At 41.0% G+C, this 22,912-nt stretch overlaps 2 protein-coding genes across 2 annotated transcripts; one reads left to right on the forward strand and one right to left on the reverse strand.

Moving 5' to 3' along the window:
• Window positions 1-4,087: 4,087 nt before the first annotated feature.
• Window positions 4,088-22,437, reverse strand: clptm1 (CLPTM1 regulator of GABA type A receptor forward trafficking). The gene is made up of 14 exons (XM_080889594.1): window positions 22,307-22,437; window positions 14,583-14,719; window positions 11,679-11,802; window positions 11,379-11,537; window positions 11,064-11,181; window positions 10,883-10,968; window positions 10,172-10,292; window positions 9,828-10,072; window positions 9,238-9,331; window positions 8,942-9,132; window positions 8,694-8,789; window positions 8,342-8,477; window positions 7,507-7,674; window positions 4,088-5,332 (listed from the first exon to the last, which is right to left on the reverse strand). The coding sequence occupies exons 1-14, from the start codon at window positions 22,355-22,357 to the stop codon at window positions 5,154-5,156; spliced, it is 1,905 nt and encodes a 634-aa protein (XP_080745720.1). The 5' UTR covers window positions 22,358-22,437; the 3' UTR covers window positions 4,088-5,153.
• Window positions 16,726-19,714, forward strand: LOC308401450 (uncharacterized protein). Its single transcript, XM_080889658.1, has 2 exons — window positions 16,726-17,145; window positions 17,584-19,714. Exon 2 carries the CDS (start codon window positions 17,588-17,590, stop codon window positions 19,433-19,435), a length of 1,848 nt encoding a protein of 615 aa, XP_080745784.1. The 5' UTR covers window positions 16,726-17,145; window positions 17,584-17,587; the 3' UTR covers window positions 19,436-19,714.
• Window positions 22,438-22,912: the final 475 nt, after the last annotated feature.

The raw sequence follows: 22,912 nt of genomic DNA on the forward strand, positions 1-22,912 counted from the left end.
TTCATCTGACCACAGTACGTTTCCACTGTGCGATGGTCCGTCCCAGATGCCTTCCAGAACCTAGACAAGTTGACAGCGCTTCTGGACACTGTTAACATAGGGCTTCCTTTTGGCACAGTACAGTTTTAACTGAATTTGTGGATGTAACTACGTATTGTGGTGCTTGACAAAGGTTTGCCAAGGTAGTCCTGAGCTCATGTGGTAATATCACTTACAGATGAATGACGATTTTTGATGCAGTGCCGCCTGAGGGATCGGAGATCACGGTTGTTCAGCTTAGGCTTGCACCCTTTTCCTTTACGCACTGAAATTCCTCCTGGTTCCTTGAATATTATAATTATGTTATGCACTGTTGAAGGTGAAATATTCAAACCTCTTCCTATCTTTCTTTGAGGAATATTGTTTTTACACATTTCAATAATTTTCTAACGTATTTGTTGGCAAACTGGCGATCCTCAGCCAATCTTTGCTCTTAAAGTACTTGACATTTTTTGGATGCTGCTTTTGTACCAAATCATAATTACAATCACCTGTTAACATCACCTGTTTCAAATCATATCATTATTTAACAAATTTACCCGATTACTAGCTCTAAATTGATACTTTCCCAACCTTTTTTGGAGTATGTTGCAGGTCTGAATGACAGGAAAGGATGTATATTCACAAATGAAATGCAGTTGACCAGACAAAACATGAAATATTTTGTGTTCATATTGTTTGCAATGAAATACAAGTCAAAGTAAATTTAAAAATCACTCATCTCTTTTTTTATTTGCGTTTTGTGACCACGGGTCACAAGACACAATGTGTCAGAATCTGAGCGGTTACCACATCACATGAACAGTTTCCTCTGTTTTGTTTTTGTCACTGGTGGATGAATCTGTGGTACGTTGTTTGAGCACTGCACCAAAACCCCCCAAGCCTCCTGCCCTGTAGTCAGCCCTTAGTTTAACCAGTGACAGTCAATCTAGAGCAGTGGTTACCTGCAGGTAAATATACCTATCTTTGGGGACCAGTGGCTGCGGTCTGTCGTGTCGCCTCAGGAAGATGTCAGCGTTTTTACGCACAAGATTCAACAGGTTTACAAAAGACAACCACCCGCCAGGGGTACCGTTGACCATGTCCATGTCTATCATGGCTCGCGTCGAGTCTTAAACCACCTTAAGGACGTTAAACTCCACCGCCGTGTCCTTGAATTCTTCCTTGAGATCTCGCCAAACCAGATGACTGGATTTTTTTCCCCCTGTCTCGGTCCAGACCTTCGTCCTGAAATCTGAAACAGCTCCTTAAACCACCAGTTAGACTGCACAGCGGCTCAGAGTGTCTGTCTGATCCCGGGGAGAAGTGTCAAACCGTCCCGAAGCCATGTGTGGAACTAAGTGTGCTCCGCTTTTGTGTTTCTGCAGCAGGCTTCGCGCTGATTGGCTGCTGGACGCGTCGCAATCCCCCTCCGCGCGGAAGGTCCTCACAGATGGGAACCCGCCTTGGGACAGCACGAACCGAGCTTTTTTAAATCAAACCCTCGGCGCTTTATCTGTTTGCATAATGCATAACAGTGAGGCCAGAAAGGGCACTTTGTCCTTACAAACCTTAATTTAGATCAGAAACTCTATAATTAGGCCTAATTTATAATTATGTTTAACATTTTAAAGTTTCCTCCTCTTGAATCATATTTTCTACTTCCAATCAAAAGTCTTAAGCCAGATCTCATTTCTATATGTTCTGCTTTCAAAAAGCCGGACTAGCTTACACTTTTTGTGTTTAGCAACAGTCCTTTGGGTTTTCTGAACATCTTTCAAAGTTTTTCTTTGACATTGGCTGCTTTTTCATTCATTTCCAGCCCAGTCTTTGACCTTTACCTGACCACTGACCTAACTCTAGTAAACATAAACTAACTCAAGGATGAACCACTGCTGTGTCTATACATAACAGCTTAGCGAGAACCAGCTTCAAATTGTGTCTTTGTGCACGTTGTTACTAGCAGCATGTCACAAAAACACAATTAGTTTCCTTTCTTTAGCCAAATCTACAAAATAAAAATGCTAAAGATAACAGTAGAAACAGTAAACAGTTTTTTTGCACATAGAAAATGAGACTCGGCGCTATCAACTGAAAACATGGTATATCTCAACATGGTGTGGAGAGTCCTTAAAAATCTGAGGAAACTGGAGAAGTTGAGGAGAAAACAAAAATGTGTGAAGAAATGAAGGGCAGCTAAAGACTTTGCACAGTACTCCACATACAGTGGCTTGCAAAAGTATTCGGCCCCCTTGAACTTTTCCACATTTTCTCACATTACAGCAACAAACATGAATCAATTTTATTGGAATTCCACGTGAAAGACCAACACAAAGTGGTGTACATGTGAGAAGTGGAACGAAAATCATACATGATTCCAAACATTTCTTACAAATAAATAACTGAAAAGTGGGGTGTGTGTAATTATTCAGCCCCTGAGTCAATACTTTGTAGAACCACCTTTTGCTGCAATTACAGCTGCCAGTCTTTTAGGGTCTGTCTCTACCAGCTTTGCACGTCTAGAGACTGAAATCTTTTCCCATTCTTTGCAAAACAGCTCCAGCTCAGTCAGATTAGATGGACAGCGTTTGTGAACAGCAGTTTTCAGATCTTGCCACAGATTCTCAATTGGATTTAGATCTGGACTTTGACTGGGCCGTACTAACACATGGATATGTTTTGTTTTAAACCATTCCATTGTTGCCCTGGCTTTATGTTTAGGGTCGTTGTCCTGCTGGAAGGTGAACCTCCGCCCCAGTCTCAAGTCTTTTGCAGACTCCAAGAGGTTTCTTCCAAGATTGCCCTGTACTTGGCTCCATCCATCTTCCCATCAACTCTGACCAGCTTCCCTGTCCCTGCTGAAGAGAAGCACCCCCAGAGCATGATGCTGCCACCATCATATTTGACACTGGGGATGGTGTGTTCAGAGCGATGTGCAGTGTTAGTTTTCTGCCACACATAGCGTTTTGCATTTTGGTCTCATCTGACCAGAGCACCTTCTTCCACATGTTTGCTGTGTCCCCCACATGGCTTGTGGCAAACTGCAAACGGGACTTCTTATGGTTTTCTGTTAACAGTGGCTTTCTTCTTGCCACTCTTCCATAAAGGCCAACTTTGTGCAGTGCACGACTAATAGCTGTCCTGTGGACAGATTCCCCCACCTGAGCTGTAGATCTCTGCAGCTCGTCCAGAGTCACCACGGGCCTCTTGGCTGCATTACTGATCAGCGCTCTCCTTGTTCAGCCTGTGAGTTTAGGTGGACGGCCTTGTCTTGGTAGGTTTACAGTTGTGCCATATTCCATTTCTGAACGATTGCTTGATCAGTGCTCCATGGGATGTTCAAGGCTTGGGAAATCTTTTTGTAGCCTAAGCCTGCTTTAAATTTCTCAATAACTTTATCCCTGACCTGTCTGGTGTGTTCTTTGGACTTCATGGTGTTGTTGCTCCCAATATTCTCTTAGAGACAACCTCTGAGGCCGTCACAGAGCAGCTGTATTTGTACTGACATTAGATTACACACAGGTGCACTCTATCTAGTCATTAGCACTCATCAGGCAATGTCTATGGGCAACTGACTGCACTCAGACCAAAGGGGGCTGAATAATTACGCACACCCCACTTTGCAGTTATGTATTTGTAAAAAATGTTTGGTATCATGTATGATTTTCATTCCACTTCTCACGTGTACACCACTTTGTATTGGTCTTTCACATGGAATTCCAATAAAATTGATTCATGTTTGTGGCTGTAATGTGACAAAATGTGGGAAAGTTCAAGGGGCCCGAATACTTTTGCAAGCCGCTGTATTTTGTTGGCTTGTTTGTGCTCAACTCCAATCTACGACCTTGAGTTCTGGATGTTATGATGGCTGTTACTGGCTGAATATTGGACCTCAACTCATAACACAAAGATGAAAGAGTTCAGTAGTGTAGATGCCGTGTTAGCACAATTTGTATTTTCTGTAACATCAATAGAAATTAATATGCAAAATGAAGTGTCATGCAAAAATGTTGTCCTAAAACAAATATTTTAAAAAGGTGTCAAAAACAAAAACAACTTTGCATAGACATTTTAAATCACACTTAGTTTTACTATAAACATGAATCCTTGAAAATATATGTACCAACATGGAACCCCTCATCCTTTCAGGATTTACAGCACTCAAAAAGAAAAAAAGAGACACTGTAACTCTTCCAGCACAAGCCTGACTCTGCTCGACTCTGCTGTGTCCGTCAAAAGTGATTTTGGAGCGTGAAGATGAAACCATCCAAAAAGTCAGATGACCAGCTGAGGAAGGGGAAGGGGAGGGGTAATAAAAATGAGACTTGCAAATTACCTATTGCTAAACAGTTTGACATTGGTAATATTAACATGAGGCTGTACAGTTTGAGGAAAATACAAAAGAATGCATCAGTGACTGAAAAACAAAAATTAAGTCATTGACAATATTAATATATTTATATTAATACCAACAAGGCTGTTATTTTTTATATGTTCAAGTTTAGAACATTAACCATTTGTTTAAAATTCAGGGTAGTAGTCATTATCTCGTGGGTAACGTCCTGCACGGTCATCCAGTCGCCACCTCGCTTCTTCACCAACCTCCATTGCGGCTCAGGATCTTTCCAGTTTCCAGCACTACTCACCCGTTTCCGACCAAGCCGAAACAGAGTGCTCACATGGAATGAAAAGGAATCTACACAAAGAACAAAAGCTGCACCTGGCCTCTTTTTCCTCTGTATAAAAATAATAAAAAGTAGCACAACTGCGACCTGTTCCCCTCCCAACATCTACTTCCAGACACTGTTACCCTCTGAAGTGAAAAAAAAAAAAAAAAAAATCATACAGAATACAGTACATCACGTTTTGTTTTACTTCACTTGAACTGCAAAACGGAGGGCAGGGGTGGGTGGGGAGCAGAAATAATTTACCAAGTCTACACTGAATATGACTCTCTGTGCATCCACAAAGAAACCAGAAGGAACAGCTGAACTGCATATTTTTTTTTCTTTTTTCTGTTTTGGTAGCGGCATCCATGATAGCTAAACAACAACTCCACTCCATGCCCCACTTTCCACAAGTCCTCTTCACTCCAGCAGTGAGAGCCAGGGAGGAAGATGAGGGTGGGATCTCGCTTAATCATTCTTCTTCTCCCCTTCTGGTTTGTCTGTGATTGCAGCGGAGGCGGCATCTGGGGCAGGGGCTGCTGTGTTGTTCTGGGCGTGGTCTACTCCGCTGGTACCGAACTCGTTGACCCTGTTGGGATCGACTCGATAGATCCAGCGCTGGTAAAGGTAGATGAAGAACACCACATCTGCAGGAGAGGACACAGTTTGGTCCAGTGAGAAACCAGCCCCAATCAGACTTTTTTTAAGAGCTAAATAAATAAAACTGAATTGAGACCAATATGTTACTTAAGAAGCATCAAAAACAAGTGAAGCACTGACATCATCTCCCATCAAAGCTGAACACGCTATGATGGCAAAAACTGCACTGCAAGCAGAGAGATGAGAACGTATTCACGTACAGTAGAGGTCCAGTCAGAAACAAATATGCTCACAATGCAGTGCAAACGTATCTGTCTTTGTTTTAAATACAAGATTTGCTTGTCACCTGATTTGGTTACTACATGCTTTTAAAGCAACAGTTGCACAACATCCTGCCCATGTATACACCAGTATTACCACAGCCTGTTATTTTAAACTGAGAAATCTTAAGTACAAGCGTCCCTTGTGGCCGATTACTGCTTAGTTTTCTATTCTTCTCACAAGCGAGAACGTTTAGTTTCATTTTGTTGTAATTGATATAGAGATAACTAAGCCTTCTTGCATACAGAATTCCCCTTGTTGGAAAGTCCAAATGCAACGTTCAATAGGTACATCTAGTATATAGCAAAGTTACACAGTGGGCTTAGTATAAACCACACCTGTCCTCCTAGTTTAAGTGAATATATGAATTCACCAACACTCAGTGTAGAATATACTTGATACATCTTTCCGCTCCATCCGTTTTCTTCCTCTTATCCTTATCAGGGTTGTGTGGGAGCTGGAGCCTCTCCCAGAGGCAGGGTACACCCTGGACAGATGTCCGGTCTGTCACAGGGCTAACACACTTAAACAGACAACCATTCACACTCACATACACACCCAGGGACATTTAGAATCACAAATTAACCCCACTAATTTTCACTTTCCAATTATTTCACAAATCAAATGACAAAATGTTTAAGAGCTGGCTGCACGAGCTGATGATTGACATCTTTGTTGTTTCAAAGAGATGTGACAGGTCTCCATCATCTGCTTAGCAGCAACATCAGTGTCCTCAGTGCAGCGAATATCAACCAAATCATTACTCCCAGTTTGGTTGTTACTGACTTGACTTCTTGCTGATGTGAGCGCTGCTCTAAACCACTTTTTCGTGTCCAACTTAGCAAGTTAGCACAGACAGCAAACGAAAATTCACATTAGTGTCGCCCACCTAACATCTAATTGACTGGCTGGCCACACACTGTAGGTGGTAGCTGTTTAATTTGTGAAGCAGGGGATTTTATTTAAAGGCTTCCTAACTGCAAAGTGTGTAGGTTTCAGTTTGCACAGCAGGGCTCAGTGCTTCATTACCAAACTGTATGAACTAACATGAACTGTACAGCAGGAGAAGAACTACAATTTAGGCTTTTCTTGTGTCAAAGAAATATTTCATGAGAGGCGGCACGGTGACCTTTGTGGATGATGATTAATGATCACACCAAGTTCAAAACTGAGATCTGGTGAGTTAACACTAGGTGGAGTTAGAGGATTATGAAAACCAACAGCTGTCAAAGATCCAAGAATGACAGTTAAAAAAACATTTAAAAAAAGAAAAGAAACAATCCTCCAGTATGAGACAGTGATTCTACATTTTCTTTTTGATCAATACGCTCACGATAAAAGAAATCAGGACGGCATTTTGTTTAAATGGTAAATGGCCTGTATTTATATAGCGCTTTACTAGTCCCTAAGGACCCCAAAGCGCTTTACATATCCATTCACACACACATTCACACACTGGTGATGGCAAGCTACAATGTAGCCACAGCCACCCTGGGGCGCACTGACAGAGGCGAGGCTGCCGGACACTGGCGCCACCGGGCCCTCTGACCACCACCAGTAGGCAACGGGTGAAGTGTCTTGCCCAAGGACACAACGACCGAGACTGTCCAAGCCGGGGCTCGAACCGGCAACCTTCCGATTACAAGGCGAACTCCCAACTCTTGAGCCACGATCGTGGTTTTGTTTAAGCACAAAACCACCCACGTCAACTGGAAACCGTTCTAGAGAATGAGGCAAATCTTAAACCACCTCCAACAAAACACTCATCTTAATGCTACAAAGTCAAAGCTGCACTGGCTGAGGAAGCAAAATGATGTTTTAGGCGATTAGCTTTCTTTGATCCTGGTATAGTTCTTAAAAAACAAAAAAAACATTAATGAATATCTGAAAGAAAACTCACCATCTCTGAGGCATCCTATCCTGTACATCATTGGCATCTTGATTACGAAGGCAAAAAGGTCATCAATAAAGGTATTGAGAGCCTTGTAGGTGAGCATCCTCCATGGGAGGTGAGCTACAGACTTCATTTTATAGTTGATGAAAAGCTGTGGCGTCATTGTAATAAAACCTTTAAAAAAAAAAAAAGACAGAAAAAGGAGATTAGATTACACTAAGAATTCCTATATCACAGGCAGTAATTTAACCAGCAAGAACCATCGCGAGTGAGTGTACCAGGTGAAGTTTATTAATACACAGCACATTAGCTAAGGCTACTGGGAATTGAATGCGTAACCATGATGCAAGCATGAAAATATTAGCTGCGAGTCCGGCAGCTCAGAGGCGAGGCAATCGAGAGAGACCAAAATAAATCAGCCTCCTCTCTGGGCTTTAAAATAGATTAACATAAAAAAACTGAAAAAACCTGCTGGATGACAGAGTAAAAATCAACCCCACAGAAAGAAAAGAGGAAACAAACAGTTCCAGGAAGAGCACACAATTCATCTAATACTTTAATGCCAGGGATCTCTAAAATGTTTATGCTAAAAACTCAGGAAATGGTTTTGGTTTTTATGAACTTTATCTCAGAACGTTGTCTCTGTAGCTCTGTATTTCTATTCATATCATCCTTTTAAGATAACCTTTAAAATATTATATCTAAAAACCAAACTTTTAAGGAACACTTCAGTATTCTTCATTTATTTCATAGTTAGTAAATCCAGCACAGTTTACGTTCCTTCAGCCTGTGGATTAAGTTTTAAGACCTCAGAGTATAAAACTGCTTCAGATTAACTTACCAAAGGTTAACAAGAAGCCATAGAGCATGCTGAGTACCCATGAGTACCAGCCTTTGTGCTCTACGTACAATAAACTGTAGACCGCATAGCAGCCAAACAGAGGGTAGAGCAGCCATGACAAGTACTTGAAGGCCATCTGTTCATGAGATAATGAAGAAAAGAAGATGTCACTCATCCTTTTTATCAGAAATATCCAAGCAACTTACAGAGAGATACATATTTAGAGAAGCTTCCTTCAGATAAACATTTAAACAGACCAATTTAATCATGTTTCATCCGTTCTGAAGACAATCATGTGAATGCATTTGTTACATCCACCATTCTGAATGTGACTGGTGTTGGTTTCACTTACATCATCGTAGATTTTGGTTGAAGACTCCACATAAGTCGACTTATCTTTGAATACCAATCTTGGGAACACTCCTACGAATTTGTTCTCTCTGTCCAACTAGAGAAAAACAACAACAGTTAAGAATCTGGTGGAAACGACACTCGATGAATAAACAGTTTAGCATCTGCAAAAGGTAAGGAAGAGCCTGTTAGAGAGTTTAATCAAATGCTGCTCATCCTGCAAGAAAAAACTAATGTTTTTCAACTTACTTTGACATCCATGACCTTGGTGATTTTCCACAGGTCAATGAGAAGGCCAATGAAGACGCTGACCTGCACCACAAAGTTGGTTTCGTTGTCCAGAATGTACAGCAGCACCACTAGAGACTGAAATACTCCAAATATGATGGAGCGCACAGATAGACCTTCTAGAGACTGTCTGCTGTTCCAAAACTGGATATCTGAGGAGAAGACGGAGCTGAGGTCAAACTCGGGTAGGCGCACACTGTTCAAACTATTCTCCTCCTGTTATGTGAAGTCCTGAGTACAGACTGCTGCGACCTTACCGTTCTTGAAGGCGAGAAACTCAAAGATGCTGTGCACAATGGAGACAACGATGGTGAGTCCCAGCAGGTATGGATTGGTTTCCAGGAGGGCCACCTTCACAAAGACTTTATTGTTAAACTCAGCTTGCTTATAAAACAATGAATCTTCTATATGTTCAGTTGCTACAGAAGTTAATCACCCTAGAAACAGCGTACATGACAGCTTTGTAAATAACTAAAGTGCACCTGTCCAAGTATTTGGGATTGGGACTACGAGTATTTTGCTTTAATACAGTGTCAACTGAAAATTAGAGTAGCCTGTATTTGGACACCAAGATAACAAAGTCCCACATTACACCCGAAGAGCAGAGGTCACTCAAGTATGAAGTGCCAGTTTCCACTCATCACGCGTCTTGCATTTTGTTTTCAAGTAAAAGGTAATCTGCTAGAAAGCATTTGAAATCCTCTCCATCTGGCACATACCAACTCAAGTAGACTTTCTTTTAAATATATGTGAAATAAGATCACAGCATCTAAATGAGCACCAATATTAAAGCCCAACTTGCAGGAGGAAAACTTTAGTTTCGTCTCAGTAACCTTTGACTCCTTACCTTGACTGAGTCTTGGTCTTCATCGGATTGCTCGTAGGTGTCCTCAGGAAGGAAATTCCAGGGTGAGCGAGCGTTCTGGGCTGCATACAGCTGCCAGCGCCACAAGGACAGCGGGCAATAACTGAGGCGGAGCGGGAGGCTTTTTAGGGTCTCGTTGATGGGATAGTAGTCCTTCTGAAGGTTCCAGTAGTCATTGAAGTATACAATGGGATAGTAGTCGCCACTGACTGCATCAAACTTAACATCTAATATAAGGTAGGGTAGAAGAGCAGTAATGTCAGATAAACCAGAGCTTTAAATAAACTACGGATAAATAACTGTCACATTATACTTCCGATACTTACACTGGTCTAGAGGAGGTGGAACAGAGCCCTTCACCCAGGCTGTGTGGTCATCCACCATATTGATAGTGAGGTTGGGGTGCCAATGTGAGATAATCTCCACTGGACCGTGGCTCTCTGCTCGCTGTGAGGAAACACCCAATGTGTCAGTGCAAACATAAATATATTAATCTGGTAACTGCAAACTGATCATCACACAGCTGCTACACTTCTTACTAGTACAAACAAAGGCAAAGTCACTTTGGGCTCAACTGCACTGCAACTTATCTACATCTACTCACAATAAGCCCTGTCCAACAGCAAAGCACTCAAAAGAAAAGGACTCTGGGTTGGTTTACATTATTTTTTAAATGCGCTTTAAAAATAAAAGTGACTTGATCAACCAACCAAATAAAGATATACATAAGGAAAGGTAAAATCATTGACTGTGAGTTTTCAAAGTTCCTCTGTTCAGACGTCGGTAAAGGGCAATCATTTACAGACTGTGAGAGAGCCAATAAATGGTTCTCAGTTTCCAAAGTCTTTGATCTTCGTCTATTTTTCCTCTGCTGCAAAATGTGAAGGCAACTACCTCAAATACATTAACTGGAAATTGAAAAAACCCTAGAAATTACTTCACATACTTGCAATATGTGAAGTATGCATTAGGAATTAAAGTAATGAAGCTCTCTGCGCTGAACTCAGTTCCTTTTTAGGATAAATAATAATCTTAACCTTGATCATCTCGGGGTCTGCTTCCGTCTCTCCTGTGAGCAGATTCTTGGTCTTCAGAAACTTTCTTCGCTTATATTTATTCAGCACTGAAAGAGTTCAAAAGCAAAGTTTAGCACTTTAAACAAACATTACAACAACAGGATAATATGTTAAAGCGAGTGTGCTTTTCACAGGTGCTTACTTCTGGTTGCGTGAACTGTTGCCAGTCTGCGATACTGCCCCTTTCGTTTGGGGTCTGGGTGGAATCCACTTTTAGTGAAGTAGAGGTGTATGTAAAGTGAGCCGTTCTGCTGTATTTTCTACAATCAGACAGAAAGTGGAAGAAAAAGAAAATCAGACAAAAATAAACAGCTTTCAAATATGCAAACTTCACTATAAACTGGACTTTCCCGTCCTTCATCAACATCCGTCACATTTCCTAAACTAACAACTGTTCTTTCTCACCGTCCAACTACTGTCTGTCACCCTCCCCCAATTCATCCATAGTAATCCTTACTTCTGGGATATCCATTTCCTTATAGTGCTGGTAGCAGCCATCACCATCTTCCCCTGTGGTCCAGTCTCCATAGACCAGATCCCTGTGGAACCAGAACAGGGCATCTGTGTTGTTGAAGTCAGAGAAGACTTCCTCCTGGGACACGTACACGTACAGATCCTGCAGAAAGAGAGATAATAAAGGTGTTTATCATTTTGAAACAGTTAGAAACAGTCAGAAAACTGGTTTGCTGTGTGGTAAATAAACAATTATGCAGCTGACGAGGTAGATAAAGGAAAGGAAAAGGGGACAGTGTAATACCATGAGAGTGTCTTTGGGGAAGAGGTTCCTGCTGGGTACCCTGGGGGCACCGGCTGGTGTGCTGGGGTCAGGAGTGGATGGCCCTCGGCGGAACCAGCTACTGATCGCCCAGATTATGAAGATTCTGGTGAAACAAATGCAATCACAGTCAGAGGAAAACAAGGTTTAACTAACAAGGAATTAAAAGAAAATAAGTGAGAAACAAAAACATAAAAGAGGAAAAGAGAAGTGGGAAATGAATCGAGTCACTAACACTTTAAAAACTGTTCAAATTCTTAGACAAGGTTATTTATTTCAACCATCTCTAAATAAAAAGAGCTGCTGCAGGCGAGTTAAACGGCAAGGAAGCTAATCAGATTAAAGTTTAACCAGTCTAACTGCATTACATTTCAAAGAAACTGTTTTCCTGCCTCACACAAGGGTGATGAGTCAAACTAGAATAATCTACAAAGACAAAAGAAGAAAATGCTGCAGAATATTTCAACAAATAATTTTTCATTTGTATCCACCCTAACTTTGTGTGTTTGTGATTTTAAGTGAATATTCACAGCACCTCTTTCCTTTTGTGTTGTTCTAACTAACAGAAATAATGGATTTTGTGTCTGATATTTTAATGCAGATCTCTAATGTGAAAACGCTCTCTGTCCTTACTCCATGTTACTTAGTCTGTGTGGCTGAGGGGGAAGTGTGTCGATTATTGACTGGACCCAGTATGCCAAACCTCCCTTACACTCTGCTCACACAGATCATACCCGAACACGTTTGACCCCCATGACCAGTTCATCTGACTACTGTGATTGCTTCTTGCACAGTAGAACACATCCATCATGATCGCCAACCACACCCAAGGACAGCTGCCTCCATGGATTTTGCAGTGTTAAGTAATTAAATCTATATCAAGGCGTGTGAGAGGACACTGTGTGCTTCCCCTGATAGAAAATGCCCCAATCAAGCCACAAATAAATACAATTACAAATTTCTTTGTTGAAACTAAGTTTGAGAGCAGGCCAGCAGGGGAGTGGCACACAGCTGCCCATAAAAACTCCTTTAAGAGTCCATGTACTAGTGACATATACAACACACCATACAGTGGAGGGTCAGTTTACTATATGTGACAGATGTGACCATTTTCATTTTTTCCTTGACCCACCATATACTAAAATGCACTTACAGAGAAAAGTGAAATAATTATTTTTACTGAAGTAGAGCAAATGGGTTGTTTTTATTGCACTTGCGATCTTACAACCACAGGAAACAGCAACATAAATTAAGAAAACGTATATACCATCATAACACTCGTGTTTCCAAATCATGATCCTGAAATGTGTTCAAATATTCAGTGCCAAAGATTTTAACTGAAGGGTTTTAACTGATTATTGCAATATAATCTTCTTAATCTTATAAATGGGCCTCTTCTTCTGCTTGAGCAGTTGCCAAAGGTAGGAAAAGCAGCCAAAGCCTGTTATTCAAACAAGGTGCCAAAAAAGTACTACTCTGGTCCAGCTTTTTTTTTTTAAATGAGCACTTACCCTAATGTACCGTACATTTTTATTATACAGGAACATTTCAAAAAATGTAAAACTGCTAAACTCTTCAAAGAGTGTACAATGATACTGAAATCAAAGCTGAGCTCCTCCATAGCTGGATAATGGCCATCAGACAGCTAGCCGTTACAGCACAGGTACCCACCATAAAAAGCACCTTGAGGCAACTGTTGTTGTGAATTGGATTTATATAAATCAAACTGAACTGATATTCCTACAAAGCTCTCACACTCAGAGTAAGTCAACTATTAATTTGACTATAGAAGAAAGAAAGAAAAAAAAAAAAAAGGTCCTGCACACTTCATAACACGTACTAAGTTTTTGTGATCATGCATACATGGATTTTACCTTATTTACGAACTTGGACCAAAAAGTCATAAATAAAAAAATAAATAAATCATGCAGTCAGGAGGAAACTTACTGAAAAGCCTGCTGCAAAATTTCTGACTGTTACAAAGGTCACTGTGAGAGATTAGTCACTTATACTGGCATAAAATTGTTAAGGAAGTCAACACATTGCTCCTCAATCAATCATGCATCTTTCACAATGTGCGTGAAGTAACGGCAAAGGAGGTAGTAATTTCTAGGGAAAGAAATAAAACTGGCAGTGCCAACCAAAGCAGTATGGACAGCCTAGTTTGTGTTACTCCACCTCACCTAGCTACAGCAGCAACATCAGTGGTAGCAGGTAACTAAACAGCTTGTGGAGTGCCCTGCGCTCATAGTGGCAGAAGAGGTGACACACACAGAAAGATTTTAACATGCGAGTCTGGCATTAGGCATGGACTATACTTTATGTGTCCGCTATAGGTTCGCTTGTGTACCAATGACAAATTTCGTCAGCTCAACATTCTGTGTGGACGTCCCCATGCACGCCTGTTTTTTTGGATACACATGCTCCCCATGTGACAGACTTTAAGCGGACATCAAAGACGGATAACAGGAATGACTGCTCGGATGTCACGTCTCCATCTGTCCGTGACCATATCCACAACAGACTATAATCTATTTTTTAGTGGCCTTGAATAAAGTTCAATTCCTGGTTTGAATTATTGTTTCAGTCCCACTGTGTGTGAGACAGTATTTGGAAAGACACAATGATCCATCACTAGTTTCCTCTTAATTATTTATGCTGCACAAAAAAAACCCCCCACAATGAAACTAAACAATGTAGACCGCAAACTTTACAGTATACTCCAGCAGCAGCTCACACCTTTATTATTACCTTACCATTTACATTCACTCTGACACCACTGTGGCATAACACATTTGGTTGGTCATTAAACTCACAGCCAGCCCACAGAGCGAATGATTATCTGTGTGCTGGTAAACAGAAGAGAAAAAAAATGCAATAAGTCACCTGAAGAGAACTCCTTTAATGACCTGCCATGCATTAGGAGCTTGCTGTTGCTGCTGTTGCTGTTGAGGGTCCTGTGCATTTCCAGCTGTCTGCACAGTCTGGCCATCTGTTGTTGCAGCAGTCCCATTGCTGCTTACCTGAAATGAAACATACAGACAGGGTCAAAGATAGTCACAAAGATGACGCAGCAACGGCACAACGTAAGAAAGGATGTTAAAAATAAAGAGCTTTATTGACAGTAAAAATATCCAGAGACCCAATGTACTTTCCTGAAAGCCTAAAGTGGTGATATGATTTATTCAAGAATTCTTCCTCAATCTGCAGCCAAAACAAAGAACATACAGTACGATGTAGTGCAGCTGTAAAGACTAAAAGGTGCAGTTACGGTGACAAACCGCAGTTCTTCTGGGTCTTTTATTACATGGCCTTAAGAGTTAACTACACCTCGACCTTTGCATTTTAACTTTTTAAATAAGAACAGCGGATTTGTCGCTCACTGATGCACTTAAATCTTAATAGCAAGTAACAAACACGAAAGACCTAAAAAGCAGCTGTTTAAGCAGAGGATCCCCAGTTTGATACTGAGAGGAGAAGATTCTCTTTGGGCTTGGGTTAGGAAAGGCCCTGGGCATTAAAAAAAAAAAAAAAAAAAAAAAAAATCTAAATCAAACATGTGGAGATACTACCTGTGATGACCCCGTGTGAATAACAGAGCAGCTAAAAGAAGCTACATAACAAACAAAACCTCTGCTACAGAATAAACATCACTTAAAATAATAATAATAATAATATTGGCAAATCCCTATTTACCTATTGTGACCTGTTGACCTAACAGAGCAGGAGAGTCAAACTCATTTTAGCTTATGAGCCACACACAGCCCAATCTGATCTCAAGTGGGTCAGATCAGTATTACCTATATGGAAAAAACAAACACCTCTCTAAATTTCTCTCTTTTAATAAAGTAGTAGAGTCTTAAAACATTCACATTTTTATATTTAATGAACCACCATTTACAAAATCCTATGGCACACCTGATTTTGAATGAAGACAACCCATTTTGGGAACCCCTTGTTTCAAAACCTTTAATAACAGTGTCAGCATGATTATGCAACTTCCCCTGGTTTCAGTGAAATCTGTCATACGTTTGCCCTTTAATTCATTTTTTTTCCAAGTTTCTCCATGTCCATGTAACCCCCACCACCCCTGTGGCAAGGCCACCCTCTATTCAAGTGACACAATAGACAAACACATGCCAAGTCATGAGACTCATTCACTATCTAAACATCTAATCTCCCCTGTTGTCACCAACCAGCAGTCAGCCAGCAGAAACAAAACATGACTTGAGGCAAAAAAAATGTTTTATGTTTAAACAGATTACCATCAGTTTTGAAATTTTTTTAAGTTTTTGTTAAAACACTGACCTAACAACATCATAATCAGACCGTTTCAAGGACACGGATTGGCTCAAAATAGGTCCTTTCACCCTCAGTGCCCAGTACTTTTCCTGCTGCGTTAAAATAGAAGCAATTCGCTAAACAGACAAGGATCTTAGAGTCTTGATGGGATCAACATAATAACCATTACACAGATAGATCCCCTGATAACCTGTTTTTATTGTTGAGCCTCTCTCTTCCAGCTTAGGATAATCATTTACAATTTACACCCTCTGAAACAAAGATTAACAATTAACCACCTATTCTTGGTTCACAGCAGATCCTTAATTTATCACAGAGTCTAACATTAAGCACTCACATAAGTCAATTGTTCACAGGCTCTGGTAATGTGTCTCTAACATGGTGACATTATCTCCTACATGCCAGCTCAAACAATGCAGTATATCAATATCAGGACAATAACACACTCTGTACACCACCACAGTGGTTTTGATATCAAACAATCAACATGGCAGACTTTAGTGCCTTAATTCAAGGGGTTTCACAAAGATACCATGATAACTATTTTGGTAATACAGAAATTTTTATAGATAGTTCCCCAGAGGCTCAGACCCTCAATGTAACTGGACAGTTGGCTGATAAGCAGCTGCGCCAGATGAGGCCGTTTCCCTCATTTATTCTATGATACAGTCAGCAGATAAAGGACGTGGGGTTGATATATAAGTGTTGAACTTGAATATAGTAGCTGCATACTAGAACTAGGGTTGCAAAATTCCCGGAATTTTCAAAGATGGAATCTTTCCATGGGAATTAACGGGAATTAACGGGAATTTATGGGAATAAACGGGAATTAACGGGAATTTATGGGAATAAAGTGGGAATTTTCAAAATTGAAGGTTGGCTCTTCTTAGGGAACTTAAATATAGTTGAGGAAAGTATATTTTAGCATAATATTGACAAAAACAAACAAATGCAATTCAAATACACTTGAATATCCATGCCATTCCTTAATCACATGTACAGAGCACAAGCTTGCTGCATGGCTATTGAGACCACCTACTGGCACTGTGCATGCCTCCATCACATGTACACATGGACCACACTTTTGAGCCTGAAGGACAAAGAGTATTAAAGGCACACATTTGAGCCTGTGGACTTAACAAGTGAGGTAAGTTTTGATGATATTATGGGAAAATATATTCATTAAATGTTTAAATTGTGAATATCACATAAAATGTATTAATCTGGTAGATAGCAATCTGATAAGATGCTAAATAAAATGCTAGCATCTGTTAGATGCTAAATAAAATGCTAGCATCTGTTAGATGCTAAATAAAATGCTAGCATCTGTTAGATGCTAAATAAAATGCTAGCATCTGTTAGATGCTAAATAAAATGCTAGCATCTGTTAGATGCTAAATAAGCCATAGCTAGTATAACATAAAGAAGATGCTAGCTTCCTCATTTGGTTGTTTTGTTTTGAAGATCATTCCAGTTGTTTAGCTAGCCTTACTATTTATATCTGTTTATTATCATATTGCAATTGTATTATTACGATCTCTTGCATTGCATTAGCACTTTTACAAGCTCTTGTTTTATTTTACAGAAAAATGCCACGTGCGCTATCTGATGTGTGGAGACATTTTACACCAGCTAATGTACAAGGGAAATCTGTATATATGTGTATGTATTGTGATAAGACGTACGTGAAGAATGCCACAAAAATGCAGCAGCACATTGCAAAGTGCAAAAAAATTCCTCAAGGCCCAACACATGCAGCAGCCAGGAGTTCCACTCAAGGGGAAAATGAATCTGTTTCAGCTGTATCAGAGTCAGATACCCACTCATCAGCTCCTGGTCCCTCTGGCATCAGAGGATTCTTTGATTTTATGGATGACACTAGCCAGAAAAACGCAGATGAGTGTTTCGCTCGTGCAATCTATGCAACTGGCTCACCCCTGATGCTGACATCCAATGTGTACTGGAAGAGATTTTTGAATGTTCTCCGACCAGCATACATTCCCCCAACCAGACATGCATTGTCTACTCATCTACTGGATGAAGAGTTCAGTCGAGTTCAAGCCAAGGTGAAACAGACCATTGACCAAGCTGACTGTATTTCAGTCATCTCTGATGGATGGTCCAATATCAGGGGACAAGGAATTATTAACTACATAATCACCACTCCTCAGCCTGTGTTCTACAAGAGTGTAGACACAAAGGAAAACAGACACACAGGCCAATACATTGCAGATGAGCTAAAAGTGATCATCAATGACCTTGGACCAGATAAGGTTTTTGCACTGGTCACTGACAATGCAGCCAACATGAAGGTTGCCTGGGCACATGTGGAGGAGACCTACCCTCATATAACTACTATTGGCTGTGCAGCCCATACACTAAACCTTCTCCTAAAAGACATAATGGCACTAAAAACAATGGACACTCTGAATAAGAGAGTGAAGCAAGTTCTGAAATATGTTAAAGGCAAACAAGTAACTTCCGCTACATTTCTGTCAAAGCAAAAGGAAAAGAACAAGAGTACTACACTGAAGCTTCCCAGCATAACGCGATGGGGTGGTGTTGTTATCATGTTTGACAGCCTTCTGGAGGGAAAGGAGTCTCTGCAAGAGATGGCCATATCCCAGTCTGTAGGCATCGACAGTGACATCAAGAAGGTCATCTTGGATGATGTGTTCTGGGAAAGAGTATCTAGCAGTCAGAAAATCCTCAAACCTATTGCAGCAGCAATAGCGAAGATAGAGGGGGATGGTGCCATCTTGTCAGATGTCCAGTGCCTTTTTGCAGAACTCAAAGAAGAAATCCAGACAATTCTGCCCACTTCCCTACTACTGAAAGCAGAGGAAACGGCTGTGGTCAAGTCATTGGAACAGCGGAGGGAGTTCTGCATGAAGCCAGTGCATGCAGCAGCATACATGCTGGACCCCAAATATGACAAGGGCATACTTTCCGGGGAAGAGATCAACGGTGCCTATGCGGTCATTACAGCCATGTCTGACCACCTGGGTCTCGATAAAGGCAAAGTTCTAGGCAGTTTGGCAAAGTATCGAACAAAGCAAGGCCTTTGGAAAGGGGATGGAATATGGCAGTCATGCCAGCACATATCTGCAGCCACCTGGTGGAAGGGACTATGTGAATCTGAGGCCCTTGCACCTGTAGCCTCCATCCTCCTCCAAATCCCACCATCATCAGCCGCCTCCGAGCGCAACTGGTCACTGTTTGGGAACACCCACACAAAGGTTCGCAACAGGCTCACAAATGTGAGAGTGGAAAAGCTGGTCGGCATTCGGGCAAACCTACGGCTCTTTGAGCCTGACACAGAGCCATCCTCAACAAAGCTGGAAAGTGACACTGAAGAGGAAGACTCAGAGTTGGATGCTGAGGAAGTGGACATGTTGTTGGATGATGATGAGGTCCAGGAAGAGTCTATTGACTGAGCAAAAATGAGAAAAGAGGATTGCTTGAAGGAAGATTTGAATGTTTAATGGGACGTTTTGGAGGATAAGTGGCATTTTTCATTTAACCTTTTGAATGGGACTTTGTGGAGATTTTTGGACAGGGGGCATTTTTGAATGAGCGGGGTTAGGGGATGGTAATATTGAACTCAACATTTCTGTTTTTATTCATCCATGAAACAAGTTATTGAAACGTGTTCTATTCTACTGTACTTACAAATAAATCTGTTTAAATATCTGTTGAAAACATTTTGCATGGAGGTTTTCTTATGATTTGTTTATATTTATGCTTGGAAATAATATATTCCCAGTTAGTTCTCCTAAATTCCCATTAATTTCCATAATTCCCATTATTTCCATGGACAGTTTCCAATATGGAATATTTCCAAAATTCCCAAGCTTAACTTACCATGGAAATTTACCGGAAATTTTCCGCCCCTTTGCAACCCTAACTAGAACTCTCAATGCAGCTGCATGTAAAGGAGGACAGGGTGAAAAATGACGTGTGTGTGTGTGTGTGTGTGTGTGTGTGTGTATATATATATCAAAACTCTCCCTGCACTGAAATCTGGGCTGGTACAACAGGATGTGCTCAAAGGTTTTGTTTTTCTTTTGACCACCTTGGCCTGTGATAGATTTCATTCAATCACTGCTACCCAAGGTCCCTAATGTTTAGGTATGTAGTACTTGTCAAAGCAGCACACACGAATACCAGGATCCAAGGTTACCAGAGAGTCAAACCGGGAGCATCACTCTGACACTTCACTCTTCTCTTCCCTCCTCCAACCCCCAAACAGTATATCCTGCTTCTACCTCTTCCCCAGTTAATTGCTGTAACCGTACCCAGTCCTCCACATCGTATAAATATAATGATACTTCCTCAAACCACCTTCCAGATTTTTATGGTCCAAACCCATGGTCAACTATCTAAGGGGCTACTGAGCTGACAAGCCTGGAGCTAAACAACAAGCTGGCATACAGAAATCTTCTCTGTATTGGACCAGTGGACAGTTCTCCATCGGGTCACTGGTTGACATTCCTCTCATCACTTTTTCTATGTACTACCAACTGCATACAGCTAGCACCCTACAGAGATACTCCCAGACATCTGCCCACATCAAAGTCACTCAGATCCTCACACTTTTTATTCCTTCTTTCAACAAACTTATTTTAGGAGCTCATTGTTCACTCACTGACAAGATAATCAGTGTTATTAACTCATCAGTAACCCCCCACCCCCACCCCATTACAAGCAATTCAATCAACAGATTCACCTAGTAGTGGCCCTCAAGAGACCCGTTAGGGCTCACTCTAAAAACAACAGCACATTTATCCTGACAGAGCAATTTTATTACAGAAGAAACACTTTGTGTATGCGTTACCCTCACCCTAGTTTCTGACATGTGTGTATTCACAGAATTTCAAGCACAGAAGAAAGCTTTTTTTTTCTCTCTCTTTGACAGAAAACATGTAGCAAAAGATGACAATACAGATACACAGTCATTTTTATTTGGAATCAGGCGGCATGGTAGTACAGTGGTTAGCACAGTGGCGTAACAGGAAGATGCACCTTGGCCACCTGGGGTCTCTCTGTGTTGAGTTTGCATTGCCTGCAGTTAAATTAATTGGTGATTCTTTGCCATAGACATGTGTGGTTCTATGTCTCTCTGTGTTAGCCTTACAATACATTGTCGATCTGCCTCTCACCCTGTGACTGCTTGGAGCAGGTCATCTGGAGCTGATGGTTTGATCCCTGGCTCCACTCTGCGTTCAAACGTATCTTTGGGCAAGATACTGAACCCTGAGTTACTGACAATGCATTCATCAAGGAGAGTAGAATATAAGAAATATAGCTATATAAGAACCAGTACATTTCCGATTTCAAATGGGTAAAATCTCTGCTATGCAACTGTACTCGATAAACAATACATTAGTTGCTATCAATACTTTAGATTGAATCATAAAAAGCCAATCATTGACTGTGTCAGTCTTCAATAGAGAATGGATACGCATTTACAATCTTTACAGTCATGCTCCTGTATTCAGTATTTGTGTCACTACACATTTTTGAGGATTGAGCAAACGGAAGAGTAATGTTTAGCCATCTAAAAAGAGAGCGATGATTCACAATGACCTCTAGCAGCTTGTGATAAGCATTTTCGACTTTGGAAAATAACTGCTAGCTACTGCCCTCATTAAGGCTCCAGTGCTAACAAGACAATTTTAGGAGCATTTTTCATGGTTGGCTACATTTGACGACGGCTACACCTGATTCATCCACTCTATCCGTGTTAAAAAGCTCTCAGGTGAATAGGATGTTTATATGCATTTTTTTTTCCTTTAGGGGATTTCGAAAATGCACCTCGAGTCAAAAGTTTTCTTGAAATATCTAAGTAGACAGTAGCTGGAAGGTTTTAGCATGAGGTGAGAAATGTGCGAGAGGGGCTTGAGACTGGCCTTGTTAAGCAAGACAAGCTGCGTTGTTGAGGTTCAGGCCTTGTGATAAGCTAACTGACACACGCCAGCACTCACTCGGCTCACTTCAGCACACCGGCAGTCGGTTAATTACCGAGTCCGTTGGAGGTTACCGTGTGATTTCAAGTGAGATTTCAACTTCAACATCGGCCTTCTCGCCGCTTACCGTCGGGATTTCTCTACACATCGTTAGCGCCAGGAGGGGGGGTCGTTTTAAAACCACCCGGCACTGACAACGTCACTGTGGCTCGTGTATCGACTGTGATCACGTTTAAATGTCAGCGCACCCCCACACGCGAGCTTCACACAAACCAACCAACTTCCTCTGCCTCGCGCGTTAAAAGTGAAAAACCCAGTAACAGTGTCATTCATTTTTACCTCGCCGTTGCTCACGGTAGCTTTGGTTACTCCGCTCTCCTGCGTCGCCATCTTTCTTCGTCTCTACAAGCGCACCACACTGCTGGCTGGGAAACTGCGCGTACTCTCGCGAGAAGACTGTAGTTACGTCTTCAGAGAAGTGATCGAAAATGCGATGAATAAAGTCAGGTGATCTTTTTTTCTGTTTTTTGGGCGGGGCCGGCGAAACCCCGTGACACACTTCGTCAGGAATGTTCGATCATGTAACAATAAAATGAAAAAAAAAAATAAATAAATAGTTAATTAATAATAAAAAGATTATTTTATCACCTAATGAATGACTTAGTAGATTTTTTTATGGTTATTGCAGCATTAAATAGAAGTTTATTTCCGAAAGTGGGGAGGATAAAGACATACTATCCACAAGGCTAAATTTCGGGTTATTATCGCAAAATTTGGACTTCTGAAAAAATAACTCCAAACTGAGAAAATAAACATTTTTTAGAAAAGGAGTTTAAATTTTGAATTGCTAATCAGCAAAAAGTACACCAAAATAAAAGCTTGCTTCTCATCATTGGTGTTATCTTTCTATTCATCCATCCATAGTTCTCACAGGTGTTGCATATA

Source organism: Rhamphochromis sp. 'chilingali', assembly GCF_963969265.1.
Source record: "Rhamphochromis sp. 'chilingali' genome assembly, chromosome: 8".
Classification (NCBI taxonomy): Eukaryota; Metazoa; Chordata; class Actinopteri; order Cichliformes; family Cichlidae; genus Rhamphochromis; species Rhamphochromis sp. 'chilingali'.